Source organism: Trachurus trachurus (genome assembly GCF_905171665.1).
Source record: "Trachurus trachurus genome assembly, chromosome: 22".
Taxonomy (NCBI): domain Eukaryota; kingdom Metazoa; phylum Chordata; class Actinopteri; order Carangiformes; family Carangidae; genus Trachurus; species Trachurus trachurus.
In genome coordinates this window covers 14,912,285-14,932,223 of record NC_139907.1, presented here as the reverse complement: position 1 = coordinate 14,932,223, position 19,939 = coordinate 14,912,285, and the positions used below count along the sequence as shown (strand labels likewise).

The window sequence follows — 19,939 nt, the reverse complement described above, 5'->3', positions numbered from 1 at the left end:
CCCCCATGTTTTTTTCTTGCCAAGTAACTGCTGATAATTCACACTGGGACATAAGATATGCTGGTAACATAGCTGTTAGTGGCCAGCGCTCTGTAAATGGACCTGACATCCTAATGCTAATAGCAGCTAACGAGATTAGTGTGTAGATTAATTAAACAACAAAGCCTAATGTACTGCTGGTGTGGTCACTGAGCTGAGTCTCACTCCAGTTAAGTCAACTGGATAAAAAACAACTTAAAGGCCCTCCAGGGCATATTTTCAGTGACATTTGGTAACCAATACTAATAAACATTAAGTTAACCCATAGATATGGTCTATTTAAGCCTCAGTCTCAATCAGTATATTCAGTTTTTCACATCTGACATTTAAAGCATTTAAAAAACAAACAAAACATCAACATTTTTAACACAAAAAATATTTTATTTTTTGCTTTTAAATGTAAAATGTGTAAAAAAAAAAAGAAAGTCCAAATCCCCAAAGACAAATGATTAGTGGGAAAAGTAGTTATGAACAGGACAAACGGACGGACAAACAACACAGCAGCCGGTATTTCTATACACAATATATCATGACCAAAGTCAACAGCTTATACATTCATTCTCTTTTTGGGACACAACAATGTTCAGGAATAGCATTAAAACAAACAACACTGTAAAGTCTAAAGTTAAGATACCACCATGTGTATCAGTTTGTACATAATAAATACCTCATTGTGAGGAAAGAACAACCTTTGCCAAGGGTATACAGGAAATGTTCCTACCATTCAATATTTAAAATAAATATTAGGTTCCACTTTAAAACAACCTAAATCCACCTTAACATCCATAGCTCTTTGTCTAACAAGACACTTTTTTCACTATGAACAAATAATCTCAACCACTGGTCTACTGTACCTGCATTTGCAGCACCATATACAGTTTAAACAGCAATGTGTTCAGCTGTGTTGGCTTCTCAGCAGGTGTCATCAAAGAACAGTCACTTCAAAACATTCGTTATCCGACGCCCGTAAGAGACAACATGTTCTGTATTCATTTGGCAGTTGCCACGTCTAGGAGAGAGAGGAGAGAGTGACTCATTTCAACAACGCATTTTCCAGATGAGTGAAAACACAATACCCGTACAGTACATCTACAAGTGCATTGTATGAATCAATCAAGAGGAACTATTCTTCATTGCTCTAAACACATCACAGAAGTATTGATCAGCACAGATAATGTGCTTGTTTTCTTTGGAAATCATTTGAAGGTTAGGTTACGTAATTGATTTTGTATTATAAATGAAGTAGTTCTTCACATGCACAAAAGTCGACAATGATTTGGTTTGCAAGTGAAAAAAATCAGCAAAGGCAGCATGCACAGGTTTTACCTTTGCACGCATCATAGAGCTGTGAAATAATTGATGTAAAGGTTACTGAAAATTGGTGACATTGTCCTGGAGCATATGATAAGATACATTTTATAAACCACATTCAGTATCTAAAGTGTGAAATCTCAGTATATAACTTCAAAAGTATTGTATGTCTTACAAAACCTTGGTTTTACATTGCCTATTTCTTCAATGAATGCACCTCTTACTCCCTACAAGGTTACACTTTTAGGTTGAACTTTCAGTGCATCTTTATGAGAGCTACAACATCAGGGTTCAGTCTTTTGGTGCTCACCTGATTGTGTGGTATGCAGTGATGAAAGTCCACCATCTCCGAGACTAACTTTTCTGATCTTGTTGTGTAGAGTTGTCTGGGGATCTACGGAGACAGACAGTAGACAGGTTCAGTCAGTGTTTCATTACTATATTATAGTCCTGCAGACACCTCAAGTGGATGAACTGATGCAATGCAAATGAAAGAAAGCACTACACTCTACCACATGAGACTATACCTACAATTACTACCGCACAGTTTGTTGTTTGAGTTGGCACAAAGAATTGTCAGTGTTCTGGGTGCTGGCTCCCTTAAACTGTCTAAACTGTGTTTGATTCTGGGGATCAAAGCCTCCGAGCAGCGACTGAAGGTGCAAGAGGACCTTGATCTACATTTAATTACCATTAAAGCCACAGTGAACAGTTTCAAAGACATTTCCTCAACAGACACTTTTTCAACTTGATGTTGAATTTAAGATTCAGAGCACAAAAAAAGGATGAAATGTGAACTGAACCTGCCTGATAATCTGTAGAGTTTGTTAGATTGTGTTAGTTCATATTAGTTGATGTTTTTTTCTAAGTTAAGTTTAGTTGCTTTAGTCTTTTGTGCTGCACAGCACAGTATACCTCAATACTCAGATGTATATTTTCAATTGAGGCAAAATGTTCTCGCTCAGATTGTTGGGATCGAGAAGAAGATGAACTTGAAGAACACGGTAACGTGGACACTTGAGTTAAGATACCATCGTCATTCTCAAACATTGGGTTCACCCTCAAAGTATTCTCAAAGGCATAGGGAGCATGGGTGTGCCTACAACATAAAGGAGATGAGGCAGTGAACGGAAATGCTTTTAAAACAGGAGGGAAACACTTCACAGTAGGTACAAGAAACTGGCTCATACTTACACCAAAGTGACGGCCTTTCTGGTCTTTATGCATTTCTTGTTAATGAATATCAAAATGCCAATAACGGCACAAACAAAGCAGAGACTTCCCACGAGGCAGGTTACAATTAACGGAGGGTCCACCGGCATCGACACCAGCTCATTGCAGTGCTCTCCGTGATAGTGCCAGTATTTACCTACAGGACATCTGCAACAGACAAGAGTAGGTATCATGTACAGAAGTATAAGTGCATGGGTTAGAGGGATGCACCAGTAAGTCAAAGCATCCTAGTTCAATTAAAACCACTTCTCTAATGAAATACATTAATGATGTCTGAATTAGAACAACTTGTTTCAGCATTTTCTTCATTCATTAATCATCTCGAACTTTCTCAAGAGTGCAGGTTTTTTAGCAGCCAACTCTCGGAAGTTCTTGGATGTACCACAAATCAAACGTTTTCAAAGGAGAACCTGCTTGTGCTTGCATCTGCATCACAACACAATAAAGACCGAGATGAGATGTTTTTGTGCTCTTTGTGTTCTCTTTTCGTTTGTCAGCTGTTGTTTACCTGCAGGTGGCTCCATGCCCGGGGATTATTTCGCACAGGCCTCCGTTGAGACAATAGTTTGGCTGCATAGAGCAGGTGCTCTGACACGGCAGGCCATCCACGGCGCTGTAGCCTGGATCACACTGACACTCCGCCTCCTCAGTCCAACTGTTTACCACGCAGCGTGAAAACTCATTGCAGGCCAGGAACTTACAGGGGTCTGCTTGGTCAGCTGAAACCAACAGACAGGGGAGAGAGGGGAAGAAGCAGACGAGAAGAGGGAGGTGGGAGAAACAGACCAGAAAGGTGGTAGCTCATTAACATTAATGCACATGCACATGCACATGTCTACAGATTCAGAGGGGAAATTAAAGGGCATTTTGATTGATGTGAATGTTGTCTGTTTTCAATAAGGTTCGCCAAATGAGGTCACGAACAGTCATGAACTCGTCCAACCAAAAAGATTTATACAACAACACACCTGCACTGCTTTAGAGACAGCAGAGTGTGGATGCATGCTGTGGACTGTCTGACCTTGTGGCATGAATGACCATAAGTCACCACAAGAATAGATTATGTCAGGATGAGGTGTCTGCCTCCTGTCATCACATCTTAAAGGATTGCCATATTTCATTCACACAGCACGAGCAAGGACATTTCACCTGGTTCCACTTCCAAGGAGCGACTGTCGATCTCGATGTCAAGCCGCTTCGATGCCGCATTACAGAAGTCTTCAAGCACACAGTGCACAGCTTCGGTGACATTATAAGGTACTGGCTTGTCCAATTTCATCTTGCTGTTCACCACCACACTCCCATTCCTGAAGTTGAGAATTTCCAGCTGCTTAAATCCAGTCAAATTGGACTGAAGATATGGAAGAAGCTGTGGGGAATGAGAGGAAGAGCAAATTAATTTCTTAGGGGCTTCTTTTTCATCAATTTATTAAACTACTCATTTTTGAAATTCTAAAGATGTTCTGAAGTTTCTCATTTAAAAAGATTAGTTTTTGTGCAGTTAGTGATTGGAAAAAAAAATTGTTTACAGAAGAAAAAGGGAACATAGTCATTAAGATTGATTTCTTCTTATTATATAGCATGAAAAATTAGCTATCCTTGATCCTATGAGGACGGAGAGTTTCACTTGGATGTTTTAAGTAGTAATGTCAGATTGATGTCTATGTCAAGAGTCAGTGAAGATCTGCATCCTCAGAAGAAGACCATATAGGAGCAAGGAATACATTGACAGGAGCTTGTCATAGCACGGCCTATTTTGAATTATTCAGGTCACATTTTACACAGTGTGAATGCTATGAATAGTTCATAATTAAATTTTGATGCAAGCATGAAATCCTGCCATTACTGTGTCGACTGCATAATTAGATCCAGAGCAAAATTAGGGTTAGGTTTACAAGTGTAAGTATAGGAAGATGGCATATGTTCATTCTAGTCACGGAAAGGTTTGAGAACGCATGATAGAAAGATCAAACACTTGCAACAACTTGCAACACAACAAAGCTACCTCAAGTCAAAGACATCTATAATATATGCTGTTTGGTGGAGGCTGCTATGTCAGTACATACATGCTATATTGTTGTGTCATGTATCTCTGCATTACCCCACCTACACTACCTGACAAAGTCAAAACACAATTGATACAGTTGCTAAAAAAAAGAAAAAGTGAATAGTAACATTTTCATATCTGTTTCACTATTTAACAATTCTTTCATCAAAGAAATTAAGAGTTCAAAATCAAACTGCAGCAATAACCTGCTATAGCTTAGCTAGTGACCTTAGCTTAAGCTAATTTAGCCCCTATTTCCTAGCAATGTCCTGTGCTTTTCTGTAAATTTCCATTGCATTCTTTAGATTTTAGATTTAATCCCTTTATAATTTATTGAGCTTTTTCTTTAAAAAAAAAGAAGCAATCTCGTCAACGTTAAAACACATATAAGCACTTGTTTACTTCACATCTTATCATTTTCCACCACATTGTTACATGTTCAATTTTCCTACAGACTCACACTTGCACCTCTCAGGGGCTGATCCATTAGGACTATGGACTTGGACTGATGACGGTGGTGATATTTAGGTGGGAAGGAAGTCAACCAGCTCAAGTAATGGACCTGCATCAATGTTCATCGATCTGAACCGCTCTCCCCCCAACCAATTCATGTTCACTGCGGACGAGGCAAACATCAAACCACCACAGTGTGAGAGGGGGAGATTATGCTGCTTTAGCTGGCCTGGCTGTCGAGTGAGAGATAAGAGGCCTTAAGGAGCTCTGCCCTGATCGGGTTACTTCACTTATCACAGTCAGACACTTAACTGAGGGCTAGGTCCCTATGGCTAATAGTCTCTGAGAGAAGAGTGCAAGATTGTCCAACATCCAGAACAAATGGGCAACAGGGTGCGTGCAGCACAACTACACACACAGGTCATCCATTTGTCTCAATGCAGAACGTCAAATTATACATGTTCACTGTAGATTAGATACCAATTTGTTGCTCTATTGCCTTCCACACAAGGTCAAAGCCAAGTCCTTTCACAACAAACCTCAGTGCACTGTGTACTGTCAACTAAGGAACAATAGACATGCCATTCCTTTGCCACCTATACAAACTACACTTTTGTATAGCATGGAACACACACAGCCATAACTTCAAACTTAGACACAATCACAATTTGCTTCTCAGAGGTAAGGTTACACTTGTATCTACTGGTTCTTGTTTTGGAAAACCCAGTGAAACATCCTTTCTATGAGGTCAAGAAAAGAAATAAGTCACATGGAATATATTATGCTGCCATGAAAATGTTTCTGATTTACTGGAGAAAATAAAGTCATTCCAACCTCCATGTCCAAATTTATTGGTTGCTTCACAAACCAGTAGGTACAGGAGTAATGGAGGAGTGTGGCAAAGGAAAACAAGGGAGCTGAAAACTACAGTATCAAAAAAGGTGTCCAATATCCAGCAAAACATTACATGCTTATGACATGATGATGTCCATTTAAATGGGCGGCGTAATGTATATATGACATCTCGTCATTATTGTTCCTGCTATTTTTCAGTCTTTTATACAAAATAGCCCATTTAAAGGACAATATCTAAATGGGATACTGACAAGACAGTATGGTAAAATACTTACCAGTCAAACAGCTGACCACATAAGTTTTGCCAGGAAGCTAAATACATTGATTAATGAGGAGGACTGTTTGGGCAACCATTAAAGATTGGAGATGGAGTGTTATTTGATAGTATTTTGTATTTTTGTATGTTGTAAACATCCATGTAAGTTGTGTAATTTCTATCCCATTCCTACCTCTTCACATTGTATGTCCTGATCCAGTGAAGACAAGATGGAAAATATCTAAAAATGTATCTCTCCATGGAAAATGACCCATTCTCTTTAAGAATACAAAATCAAAACGGATTCAGTTCATGGCATGAATCATCAAACTTTTCACCTTCATGTATTACTATCATAATAAATAAGTTAATATCTACTGACAGATAATCAAAATCAAAATACATTATTAACCATTCACCTTAATCATGAAGCCTTAGCACTCAGGGGAGTGTAAGCAACCCTTTCCAGTAGCTAATAATTCCCACTGCACCTTGGCATTGCAGCAAACAGACAATACAATTTGTATTGATGAGCCTGCTCAACACAGCGCACCTTTGAACAATCCTAAAATACCATCCTCTCTATCAACCCCAGAAGACGTTCTTCACTTGATTTAAGCTGAAAGGTGCAGGTTTAAAGAAAAAACAGTCCCACAAATGCAATATTCATTCTATGTACACACTGTAAATGTTCTAAAACAAAATGACCTAAACCAATTAGTAATCTATTCTATTTTATTCAACTGGCTTAGTGCCTGTGGCAGAACATACAATATGTCTATAAGAGCAGGTAACCCATACACAGTACTGCAGCAACATGCATGCAGATGTCCACACGAAACCTGACTGATGTCGAACTAAGCAGATTGGAACCATTAATAGCACAATGTGTGTGGTGCTGGAACTGACCAGAATTACTTAAAGCTTCTTAGCACAAACCAATGACTAAGGCAGACCCATGTCCCATGATTCAGACTGCCCACAGAGTTTGCTGTCTACCACCTATACAGTAATACAGTTCTACAAAGACAAAAGGCCTGCTGTTACTCACTATTAGGTTGCCCTCTTTAATGCTGAAAGTTTATTTTTAAGGCTTCAATCATGTACAAACACACTGGCAAGTGCTGCAACACACGCATCTGGACAACATGCAGCCCACCAGAATAAACACTGTTGTTGAGAAACTAACTGGATTAGCTACATTTTTTTTTTTTTTTACAAAATTAAAAAATATTCCACATACTTCATTTCTCAGAGAAACCTGAAACCTGAAAGCGGTATACACTGTACACATGTGCACAAAATGTCGCCAAACAATAGACACTGTCGTACAACACAGCTTCACCAAGCAGCAACTTTTTAGTAGGCTACATCAGTCCAGAGAAATAACAAGCTGTTTTGTTCCCATTGTTGATCTTTAAAATGAATAGCTCAGTAGTTTGGGGAACCCACTTTATAGTTGAAAGAGAAGCTAAATGTGAAGCTCCTAGCTGGTGGCCTAGCTGGGTAAAGAGAGCTAGCCGCAATGTATTGTTTAATCTCAACAGAAACCAATCTTAACATCTGGATGGAATCAGGGTAGTTGTTTTCCTCTGTTTTCAGTCTTTATGTTAAGCAAAGCTAACTGGTCACCAAAACAGACCCACACTGCAATCTAGGTGGTACATTAGCTGTTGTGGGTGAATGAAATAGGCCTATATTCTGCGGTCAACTTTGTGCATAATGCAAGCCAAAACTGTACTTTTCTTTCTGTCTGAACACACTATATGCAAGAAAGAGAATAAGCAGAATGCTGAACTATGTAGCCCAATCATTTGTAATATTCTGTTTTGTTGGTTCCATTAATATTTCACTCCTAATAACTGTCAATATTCAACAACTTTGGAAAAATCCCTTGCAGACAAACTTTACAAAATTCTTAGAAATGAATCAAACAGAATCTAAACAGTCCCTTAAAAAAAACTCCAAAACTTTAGCACAATCCAAAGAGTTAAGGCAAAACACACAAAACCTCGAACCATCTTGGAGCTCAATTCACACATAAATCCACAAAGAAAAAGCAACAGCATGAGGAAGAACTAACATCTAATGTGAGGACAAAGAGCAAAGCTGAAAACTAAAGCTGAGTGTTTTAGAAAGGTTAGAAATGTTAGGTGCTTTCAGACTGTTCAATACTGCATTTCAAAAAGGTTAGTTAAGAAATAGAAAGGTCATGCTCTCTCTGAGGCATTGGAGATTTAGTTCCAATATGGAAAAAAAAAAATACCGGTATGGAGGCTAAAGTTGTCTGTCTCTTAAGACCGGATTTACTGGAAGCTCCAGGGTTTGGCGAGTTTCTTGACTTCGAGTGCTGTGTCTAAGTGAAACAGAATAATTTGAGGAGCTTTTTCATTACACTGTTGACATGGTGACTTCTCTGATATCAAAACATTTGCAGAATTGATCAAGAATTTGGCGACTGGTTAAAGCCTTATTATCACACTTTACAGCACTTATAAAAAATAAAATTTATTGGTGAAAAAATAAAAATTTGTGATTATTTACTCTTTAACATATCAGATCAACAAATAACTGCGAGGATAAGGCACATCCTCACTTGACAACAATATTTCGATTAAGCACCAACTCTACTTTAAAATGTCCTAGCCTTTGCTAAAGTTTCACATAAAACCAAAGTTAAAACGTAACCATAGCTCACATGTCCTTTGATCACTTGTTTTATCTGGGGCTACAAAAGGAAGTATGAGAATGAAGCATGGAGAAGCATGATATCCAGCACAAAAGCTTGTGTACCTACCAGTTCAAGAAAGGTATTCTCCAATGATTTATACTCCGGGGAGCTCTTGTTGAACAGGTCATCAGAAAACATCATGTTTGTGACCCTCAAGCTAAAGAAAACCACTAACTCTTTGCTCCTGTCCACTGCGGTCAACAGAGGGGTGCTGGCTTGTCTCATGGCCGGTGCAGCTGTCGATTCGTACGGGCCTTCATCAGACTCTGAAGGGAATCCACTACCGCTCTCTTCCTCCAGAGGCTCGGTCACCTCTGCCTCTGTCCCGTTCTGACTCGGTCCTACTTCCTCTTGAAAGTCTGAGCTCTCCGCAAGAAGGTCCGTCGAGGCCGGGGTCATCTCGCTGTGCCCTCCACTGGACTCGTCTGTGTCTTCAGGGGCTTCGCTGCTCTCTACCGGAGATGGCAAAGGCTCCACATCTGGTTCTGGTTCAGTGCCTTGGATCTCATCCTCATGAGGTGATAGCGTGGAGACTGGGACTGGAGCATCTGCAATCTCTGCAATTGGAGGATCTGTCGAGTCTGGTACATCAGTGATAACTACATCACTCATCACTTCTTCAGGTTGGGAGCCTGACGTTGCCGGAGGAAGGTCCTCGTCCTGTGGCTCTGGATGTTCTTCATTGATCCCATCAGCTGGATCAGGTTCTTGTAAAATAGAGCATGAGAGTGGTTTTACAAGCAGGGGCTAGAAACACAGGTACACTAACTATTCCGACTTATGTGTCATTTTCTCCTGGGATCCACTATGTTTTGGTGATAATTTCAGACCTTTGATAACCATGTTTTTTTGATATTCCATGTGTTTAGATTCCACTACTGGCCTGATTATCTGACCTGTTTTTTATCTTGTTGTCTGCATTGTCATGTCGCTTATATAACTGTGTTATCCTGTCACTGTACTGTTTTTATGTTTTGGGACTCCGGATGGAAATTAGCATTGTTGCTATAATCCGGCACATTTACATGTTTTTATATGTACATTGATGTGCACTGTCCCACCCAAATAAACAAATAAATGTTTAAAAACACAAAAGTTACTGGTTAAAGCAGAAGTGAGTGGTCCGGTCGTTTTCGCTAATGCTGCGTTCCAGGCAGGCTTTTGAAATCGTAAATTACAGCTTCAAGTCACAACTTACGACTTTGTAGCGTTCCAGGCAACCCACTCGTGTTTTTCCGACCTGTTTTACCGGTGAAAGTCACTATAACGGCCACTCGTAACTTCCGACCGGTGAACTCGTACCAGATCGAACTGGTACCACTTCACGGTCGGAAAAATACGAGTTTCCTTGAACGCACCATAACAGTCCTCGTCGCTACGTCACCACATTCACGGCGTTCCTTGGCTGCACACACAGCCCTGCATGCCGTTCTCTCTCCTCATTGGATAAAAACTGTAGGATACGATAAATGTTTTCTCCTCGGCTCAGAGCAGAGCAGAGTGACTGGGAGACCCGTGTTTCAGTCCAAACACTCTATGTAAGTGATTGCTGTCGGAAGATATAACTATTTAAGACTTATATTAACACAAATATATCACTTACTTCTGCTTTAACTTTTCATGAGAGGTTTGATAGTACTTTCAAGTCTGTGCATTACATTGCAGTCAGAAAGCCTTTAGCATAGCCTACAAATAAACTCAGAACAGGACAAAATGTTTTAAGGTCAACCTTCCAGGACTTCCAAGATTGATTAATTAGCATTTTATTGATTCATTCATTATCCATACCACTTATCTTTGTAGAGTCATGAGGGGCTGGAGCCAATCCCAGCTGACACTGGGTAAGGGCAGGGTACACCCTGGACAGACCGCCAGTCTGTCACAAGGCTGGGAGAACATGCAAACTCTGCACATGTGTCTTAGCTGAATGAGGTCGTAGATATGTTTGGGAACATCAAATGCCATTGTACTGAACATACCATTAAAACTTTATTGTGTTTATACTTTGCGTTTGAAAACTCTGAATAATCTAGTTTCAATCCCAAAAGATATTTTATTCACCACCCAGGAAATGTAATTCTAATCTTCTAATCAAATAGAAAGCTTTTCAATGTTAAACTAGTAATGTTTCAGATACATTTGTCAGATTACTTTACTTAATTGTGTTCATTCTGTTCTTTCAAACCTTCTTTTGATAATTTATTTTCTTTATCTTCCCCTTTCTACTGCTTATTACCTTATTTCCTTTGATAATTTGTCTTTGGTTGATAAATACTGTAGATTCAACCTGAAGCCACCATATTGTCTGTCACCTCTTCTGCAGGTTTAGCCTCACCTTGTTCAGTTGATGGTATCTCCTCCACCCCTGGCTCTGTCACCTCCTCTCCTTGCTGCGTGGAAACTTCCTGTATTGTTTCTGGGATTATAATGTCATTGGCCTCTTCAGCAGGATCCTCTGCGGACTCCTCTTCTACTGCTGCCATCAGAGGAGGCTCATCAGAGGCGGCAGCAGTGGTTTCTGGGAGGACGGTTGGGATGAAAGGCACAACAGTGGGTGTTTCTAGTTTGATTGTAGAAGCTTCCAGAGAGTTTTCTATCACTGCCACTGTGGGGAAGAAGCTTTGAGCGCTGTCCTCAGTTGGAGGCTTTGTGTTGTCATCTTCAGATGCTAGGTCTACGCCATCAACAGGATTCATGCCGAGCTCAGCAACTGGATAAATTGTGGTTACTGAAATGGAAAAGTTAAATGTTTATAAATATGACAAAGCACTACCATATAGTTTCATTCAGTGAAAGTATGATATTATACTTACCAGTCTCAAAACTGAGAGTCCGTATGTCCAGTGGTAGTGACGGCTCCTGTTTTAAGGCCTTGAAAATAATGTGCTTCAATTTAGGAGCATTTACATCCTCGTCCGTCTCAGGCGCCTCAAGACCCTCAGGATCATCGTTAAGCTCTGTTTCTCCATTAAAGACCACGGCGTAACGTACAGACACGTCCTCTGTGCTGATCAACACAACAAATCATGCCAGAATACCTCACTGTTAATAAGTGTCTAATCGCAAAGCAAATAATAGCAGCAAACCTTTACTGAAAAGCTTAATGAAACTCACCGAACTCCCAGAATACGAATCTCTTTGAATCCTGGAACTTTTTCAAACACTTGAAGCATCTATACAAAGGGAAAGTGAAATGGGTTACAAAGAAACAATACTAGCAATACTAGACTTAGCTAATCATCCAGTGGATTGCTGTATGCAAGTTACATAGAAAATTTATATAAAACAACAACAACAACAAAAATCTAATGAGGTGATAGCGACAAGTGTGCATGCAGGTGTGTGAGGGCCAGTGCAGGGCAGGGGGGGAATTGCAGGCTCTGAATCAACCAGGTAACAGTAAGAGAGGTTTATCATAACTCACATATAATTGCACTCCTTTTATAATTTAATTATTACTTTCTTCTGGAAAAAGTGCAAAGCAATTTTAACTGGTTTATTTCTAAAACTGGTAGTGGATGTTCAGTTGTGGTTTCTTTCTTTTTTTTCATTGTATAAGCAAGATCCTAAACTAAGCAGCATAACATTTAGCAATTCCGGAGAAGGATGAAAGACAACAGAACGGGTTTACTGCTGAAACTGATGAATTGCTTGCTGCATGCATGTCGATGGGCAGCCGGAAACTAACATTAGCTGGATTAGCTCACAGCCTTGAGAAGTGCTGTTAATGACTTTGCTGAAACCCCAGTGGACGAACCTCTAATGGGTGGGTACGAGTTTCTTTTTCTGTGGAGTGTGATCAGTGGTTGTGTGTGAGTTTGTGTTTGGAGGGGGCACAGCACAAGAATAATATGCAGTGGGACCACTCATGTTTATGCTATGCTATAGGCCTAGCTTGAGATCAGCCATGTCAGCCACATGTAAATGCTGTTACTCTTGTTTCTTAATTCAGCATCAGCAAAAGCAGCTGCTGTTAAATAAGGCCAGCATTTCCATTGTGTTGTGCAAGCTTGACACAGTTTCAAGGATGTATAATATTTCGAACACTGGATAGTAGTATGTAGGCCTACACTTTTAGGGCTTTCTCTTGCAGCCAACATGATCATAGTGAAACCTAAAAAACTGTTCTGTTGAAAGAAAGGACAGCGGCTTTTCGCTACCAGAAGTCATTCTTCAAGTGTGGTCATGTCTCTTCACTCAGAGATTATCTACATGATTAGATCTTACTATTCCAGGCTCGTGGTCATTTAGAAGTCTTATCTTAAGTCCCGTGGCTGGTTCTTTAAAGCGTTTAAATCAATCAGGGTGAATTTTACACCTGAGAATACAATGTCATAGTCTCACAGTCACAGTCAGTGCACTGTAAAACAACTTGCACAATTAAAGTTAAAGGAGGAGAAACGTAGAAAGAAACAGAGGGTTCTAGGGTAATAAGTGGCCAGTTATCTGACGTGTGAAATGAAGGTTAGTAGAGGACACAATTGGCTCAGAGAAGCATTAACATTAACATGCTGTGATTCTCTGAACACAGTGCTCACCCTGTTTGTGAGCTCTCGTGCGACGTCGTCATAATGTGGAGCCTCAGGATCACTGAGTAGCTCGCTGTATGTCGGGTCCACGATGGTGACACTGAACTCAACAATGTACTCCTCGTAGTTCTCTTTTATCATATTGGGATCATCTATGATCTGGCAAACACAAGTCCACAGCACATTGCAATTACTATAGTGGCTCAGAAGAGTGTTATTCTGAAAAGCGAGGTCAAAGGTGTCAAATATCTCACCTCATCTTCAGGAAGCATGATCATAGGTGGTGTCCAGGTGCCTGAGACAAAACAGCAACTCACCAGTTATGATGCAGTTATGCAAATGTATTGACAACAGTGGTGGGATTGCTTCCAGTGAACAATATTGATGCATTCATGTCCAACTCACAGTCCAATCCTGGCTCGGGGGTCCCTGTGACAAATCTGAAAAAGAAAAACAACATAGTTGTTAGGAATGTATTAGTTGACTATGAACTGTGCTGAGGTGTTAATAACTTCTTTCATGCTTTCATTGCCTCCAATAATGAAAGTACCACAAATCATTTTCCAGTTAATTACTAATTTTTCAGCATTTTGCAATAAACACAAACGAGAACTTACATTTATCACAAAGTTTAAGAGAGAAGTTTATACCTACCCTTCGCTTTCAGACTGTTCAGCCACTCTCTGGAAACAAGGAACAGGATATATCAGCTATCACAAATTTACACTGGAGATTAACAAGAAAACAAACAACATGCAGTAAGAAAATACTTCCATAAATGTGTTAGTGCTGCACTCACTCTGGCCACCATCTCCAGATGCTCCTGAGAGCTGCTGAAGTTTTGAGCCAGGTCGTCCAGACAGAGGTTTTCATGCTGACAGGTGTAAACCCACGCTCGGTACTCTTCCGAGTTTGGGACTCTGTCCAAGAAGATGCGGAACGCTTCCCAGATGGCTTCCTGACAAACTGGACATATATTACACAACTCTTTTGTTTTGACATTTGTTTCAAAATATCAGATGAAATATGTCACACTGAAAAATAAATAGGAATACAGACCAAATACAGGACTGCTAGAAATAGTAGGGTAAAACGACGGAAAGTAGAGCATGGAGAAATCAAATAACATAAAAGTCATAAAGAGAATTGTTGGTATTGATCTTGGCATCTCAGCATGTGAGGAGTCTGCTGCGATTCAGCAATTTATAAGCTTTTAATTTCCTTCACAGAAACATTTCAGTGCAGCATTAGATATGAATGCCAGGCACATAAAAGTCTACAGAGCCATAATGTTGCAATAAATCACAGAATGTATGTATTCACATTTTAACTGGAACAGCAGAAAACTGTAGTAAAGCCCCTGGTTCAGTAAATGTCAAATTGTATGTTTATAAAACATTAAATGTTCATGGCATTTTTGTTAATATTAAAACCATGGGCACAAAGACCCCCTGAAGCAACCAATATGTTTTGTCCGTCGCTGTGAGGGAAACAAGCTCCACATTGTCCAATATCTTGGTGCCTGTGGGAAATTTAGTCTGCGACAAACTCATTTCTGGACCGAAGCCATTAAATCCAATACAGCAAATTAATCAGCCTCATTTTAAAATCATACACCACAGCAGCTGTTTACTGGCTACAATTTGTATAACCAACCAATTGTGACACTTAAGGTGTCAATCTCAGCCTCCCATAATCATCTACAATCCATCTCTTGTGGACAAAAGATGTTTGCATAAAACTTCATTGTGAGGGCCGAAACATATTTTCATTATCCTTTCAAATTAAAAGTTGCAAAAGGAAAAACATCAAAGCAGGCAGCTAAGACATCTCTTGGGGACATTTTTACACTGTAAGATGTTTAGTCATGATTATGCATAGAGTTTAAACAGTACATTACCAGTATACCTTCACATCAGGGAGTAACATTGGCTTTTACCTCTCAGCTTGTAATAGGCGCGATGGCTGCCGATGACAGCTTTGATCGTCTCCTGGGGACACACTTTGACCCCTGTGGTGAACTCGGCTGACCTCTTTGTCCGGTGTCCATCCTGCTCTGCTCTGACATTTGTGGTGTGTCTGATTGGTCGAGAAGCTTCCAGAAAGTGTCGGTATTTCACATCCCTGAGTCCAGAAAAATCGGGGTCATGAAGGTCTGTAAAAGCATTCAGTGAAGTTAGAAGTTTTGAAACAACAACTGTTTTTGTTGTTGCTGTTTTTTTTGTTTTTTTACAGTTTTCAGAAAAAGAAATTTGATTAAACATTAAACATCTGAGTGCTTTGTGATAATGAATGTTGTGTATTATCATGTAAGTGTGAGATTTCTTGCTCATTAGTACAGAGCGTTTGTGTGGATGCAAGTTATAATTAACAACTGACGGGTGACAATACAAAACCAAAAGTGCATTTGTGTTGAAACTGTGCTGTAGTTAGTTTGTCTCTTTATGAACAGCTTCACAAATTCAATGAATAATTCAAACACAAAAATCACGGGTGTTGTTGCCAAACCAAAATCTTGCTTATGCAACCTAGAATAAAGTTTTTATTTTTCCATGACACAAAGTAAGTGTCAAAGTGTATCTTAGTAATTCTTGCAGTGTGTGTACAAGACAAAGATTCGGTACCAGCTACCAGTCAGTATTTGATGAGACAGATACAAAATCCAACAAGTTACATCATTGCATCTGTCTGACTCTTTTACTGTAAGTTTACTGCTGCACTCCCACTACTTTATAAATAGCACCTGGCTTTCCAGTGAAAAGTGTATTTGCATGGTGGGTGTCTGTCCCTATTCTGGGCCCATCTGACACAAAGAGATTCTCTGTGTGTGTGCTGTCAGTTCACTGTTATGTAAAAATGTTTTGGGCCCGGAGCTTGGCCGTGCTGGTTTATACTTAGAAGGATGTCATCTTGAATGCGAGCAAAGTGCACAGATGTGTAGAGAAAGTGATAGAGTAACACTGTCTTCTCCCTGAGGAATGGTTTCTGAGACGCTTCAGGCAACTTGCCTTGACCTGGCCTGGCAAAACTGCTTAGCAGTGTAAGGATGAGTCTGTACTGGGCAGCGTCCAGGTGTGAATGAGTAGAAATGCACGCTTGTGGATTAAAGCTGAAAACGGATATGCGTGCACAAGCAAACCTTAAAGAGATTAAAATGAGGTACAGGTGATTACCCTGCTGATTTTAGCTGTTACTGAAAACCAATCCTGTGATATGTTTGCATTCCAATTCCATAAATTATTTCAAAGAGAAACAGCACACATGATGAGGAGAATTGCCCCAATTTTCTGATCACCTTAGTAAAGAAAACAAGCTCAGTCACCCTGGTGAGGTATTACAGGAAGGTAATTCTGAACCATTACACAATCCGGTGTGCCAGTCAACCCTAACACAGTCAACCCATTGAATAAAGCTATTTTAGAAGAAAGGCACTCATTGTGATGCCAGGTGGCAAACCTCAGAGGGCTTCCTAAGACATTAAGCTAGGATTTATGAGCCCCAAAACACAGACTGGAGGTCAAATAAGAAACTGTGCCTCCACTGGATTAAAGAACAGAATAAAAGTTATAGAAAAGTAAAAAATAAGCGATTCTAAATAATATAATCGCTGTTTCCATTTTAGCTGCAGGTAAACAAGAGCGTCATCTGCATAAGCCCCCCTGATATTCTAGCCTCGTAAACCAGCCTCTCGCGGAAGTGCATTTCATTTCATTCCGAGGGAGAGTCTGGCCTCATCCCCATTCTAAGCGTTTGGACTGAAACCCTCAGAAGGCCGAGCCAATCAGCGTCGCCCGCTGTGATTGACACAGCACGTTGGCCAATCAGGGACCGACTGGTGCAAAGCCCCGTCACTACACCAACTTGCTGATTGGCTGAATGGGGTTGTCTGTCGACGCTACTACCAAAGATATTAAACCGTCTTTGCTACTACTCCCGCCCAGCTCCCGCCCACCCCAAACGCTTAGAGGGGGGATGAGGCCAGACTCTCCCGAGAAATGAAATGAAATGCATTTCCGCGAGAGGCTGGTTTACGCGGCTACTGATATTCAGCATGTCGCAGCAAAACTGTGTGGACCCAAACTGAACCACAAGAGACCACTTGACACAGCCACAGTCCAGAAGGTGTAAAGTGAGAGCAGGCTGTTGTCTGTGTTTGTAGTATCTGCAATTAACTGTTTGGGGCTTTAAAAACATACTTGGAATTTCACTACTGAATTGACTTATTATAGAAGATTAATGAAAATGAAATATATTGATGAAATAATGTTCTCCCAAATATGAGGAGTTTGAGCCTATTTAAAGAGATTTGCTAGTTAGTACATTTCATATGAGAAGACAATAAGGATTCTTTTTTTAATGGACATAGGTTTGATTATATAATTTTACAGAGATTGTCTCTAGAACTTTTTTGTTTGTCTTGTTTAAAATGTGATGCTTCAACAATTCATTGTACAAAACTAGTTATGCAATTGAAACACATGCAGCTACCTCTGGCACACTGTTTACAGTTGCAAATGATGCCTTGTGTTGTCACATGGTTACATTCCTGTTTGTCTCATATAAAACTCACACTCTTGTAATAATAATAATAAAATGGTAAAAATGATTATCTTTGAGGCAATAATAAGTGGTAGTGGGTGTATTTCAATATACTACATGGTTTTCCATAAAGTTGGAGTAAAATATTTTTTACACCTCTTCTGATGAAATGACTGTGACAATGTGATTTTTTCTTGATAAATAAGGTATATATCTATCTCAAACTTCTATTGATCCTTCTCTTCCAATCATATCACTGTGTGAAAATTAAACCACCATTAACCTTTATGAAGAGAATAAAAAGAGAAAAAAAAGAGAAATGTGTCTGAAAACAAAAGTATTCCAACTTTTTGGGCAACAGTGTATACACAGGTGTATGTTGTATCCACTTTGTGTATGCTATCGTATCATAACTAAAGTAGGAAAGCCTGCAGTATAAGTAGCCTTTACTAAAGAATTAGAACTTGTTCAACACACAGGAATTCATTGATGTTTGCTTGAGAGAAAAAGCTGTGTTAATCTCTGTATTACACATAAATAATAACCCCTACAATGAACAATATTGTTTTCCTCAGATCCAAATTTGGCCCAACACCAAGAACACGAAAAGAATGTGTGGCCATTGATATTGTTGCCTGTAGCATTTTGGGCAAATGTGCCCCCTATTTAGTGACTGCCAGGCAGACCCATTCACCATGCACTGGGCCCTCCTTTTCCAAACATTCCTGCAGGTCAGACAGTGGCATGAAATTTAGCCAAGTCATGTGTGTTTTCATTAAGAATCACGCCACCAGGACAACATTTGAGGGTTTTTTCTTTTTTTTCTTTTTTTTTGGGGGGGGGGGTGAAGCTTGAAGACTGAATCGCACATGCTCAGACACGGGTGCCTGAGCAAGAGGAGGGAGTGTTAGAGCGGGCCTTAATGCCCAGAGCAGCCACAGAAAGGCCTCACAGCCGAATTACAAGCCAGAAAAGATTAGTGTCCTGCGACACTGCAAACAGAATGGCTTTTGTTTCCTTCAGGATAATGAGCTCAACCGGGCACATCACGCTGAACAAGACAACCAGTGCGGACGCAAATGTTATCACTGGTGAAACGATGCTATCCCTCTCAGTGAACATCTATTATATGCCACTGCCTGTTAAATTCACAGTGAATATTCATGACCTTAAAGTGGCTCGTCGGCTGCTTGACATTTTCAAAAAAAAAAAAAAAAAAATCAATGTTTGAGAATGAGCTAGCATTTTTGGAGTCTGCAGAGTTGTTTCAACTTCAAAGTCACACGCACACACTCAGACACACTTCTAACTGCAAAATCCAGTTGTCCTTGAAGTGACTCATCAGCTCTTTAAGTCTCCTGTCATGCAGTACAGCCTCACTGAGAGGAAACCTGGAGAGAGATCTTTACATCAAAGACTTTCTCATTAACTGAAATCTTTTTTTTTTAAACTTTTCCACATTTCACTGTGATCCATCTGTGTAAAAGAGTTGTGCAGACACACAATATTAGCTTTCTGTTTTATTGACAGGTGAGTGCTGTCTCAGAGTTTGATTTTTACTGAAATCTGCTGCGAGGACACAAACGTCATTTTGTTCTCCATTTGCAATAGAAAAGCAATAACCAGAATCCCAGCCTGGATTCTTACCTTTGATTTGACTTGCTTGGAGGGTAAACAGACACAAAGTGAAGAATAGTCCTGACTTCAAAAGCATGATGGGCTTATTTATGTTGTTTTCAAGCCCGAAGTTGTCATTTGTAAAGAGACTGTTGCACACAACAATAAGATCCAGAACCTCTTTATCTCCAGTCCATTAGCAGTGTGCACCAGAGGAGGGAGTCCAGTCCACTCCTGTCCTGCGCGTGCTCCAGCTCAGTTCCTCAGCAGCAGCTAGTTCCTGGATGCTCATGGATCTCTGTAGACAACAGCGGCGGCTGCATGGATGG

The 19,939-nt window shown here is 40.0% G+C and overlaps 1 protein-coding gene across 1 annotated transcript; it reads right to left on the bottom strand.

Moving 5' to 3' along the window:
• Positions 1-964: 964 nt before the first annotated feature.
• impg1b (interphotoreceptor matrix proteoglycan 1b) lies at positions 965-19,707 on the bottom strand (the record flags this gene model as incomplete). The annotated part of the gene is made up of 18 exons (XM_083998589.1): positions 965-1,048; positions 1,661-1,744; positions 2,266-2,449; positions 2,545-2,730; positions 3,092-3,302; positions 3,733-3,952; positions 8,461-8,550; positions 8,992-9,642; positions 11,238-11,653; positions 11,739-11,932; positions 12,040-12,098; positions 13,464-13,613; positions 13,709-13,749; positions 13,860-13,894; positions 14,109-14,137; positions 14,254-14,420; positions 15,394-15,609; positions 19,641-19,707. 18 exons carry the CDS (start codon positions 19,705-19,707, stop codon positions 965-967), a joined length of 3,084 nt encoding a protein of 1,027 aa, XP_083854715.1.
• Between the last annotated feature and the right edge of the window lie 232 nt (positions 19,708-19,939).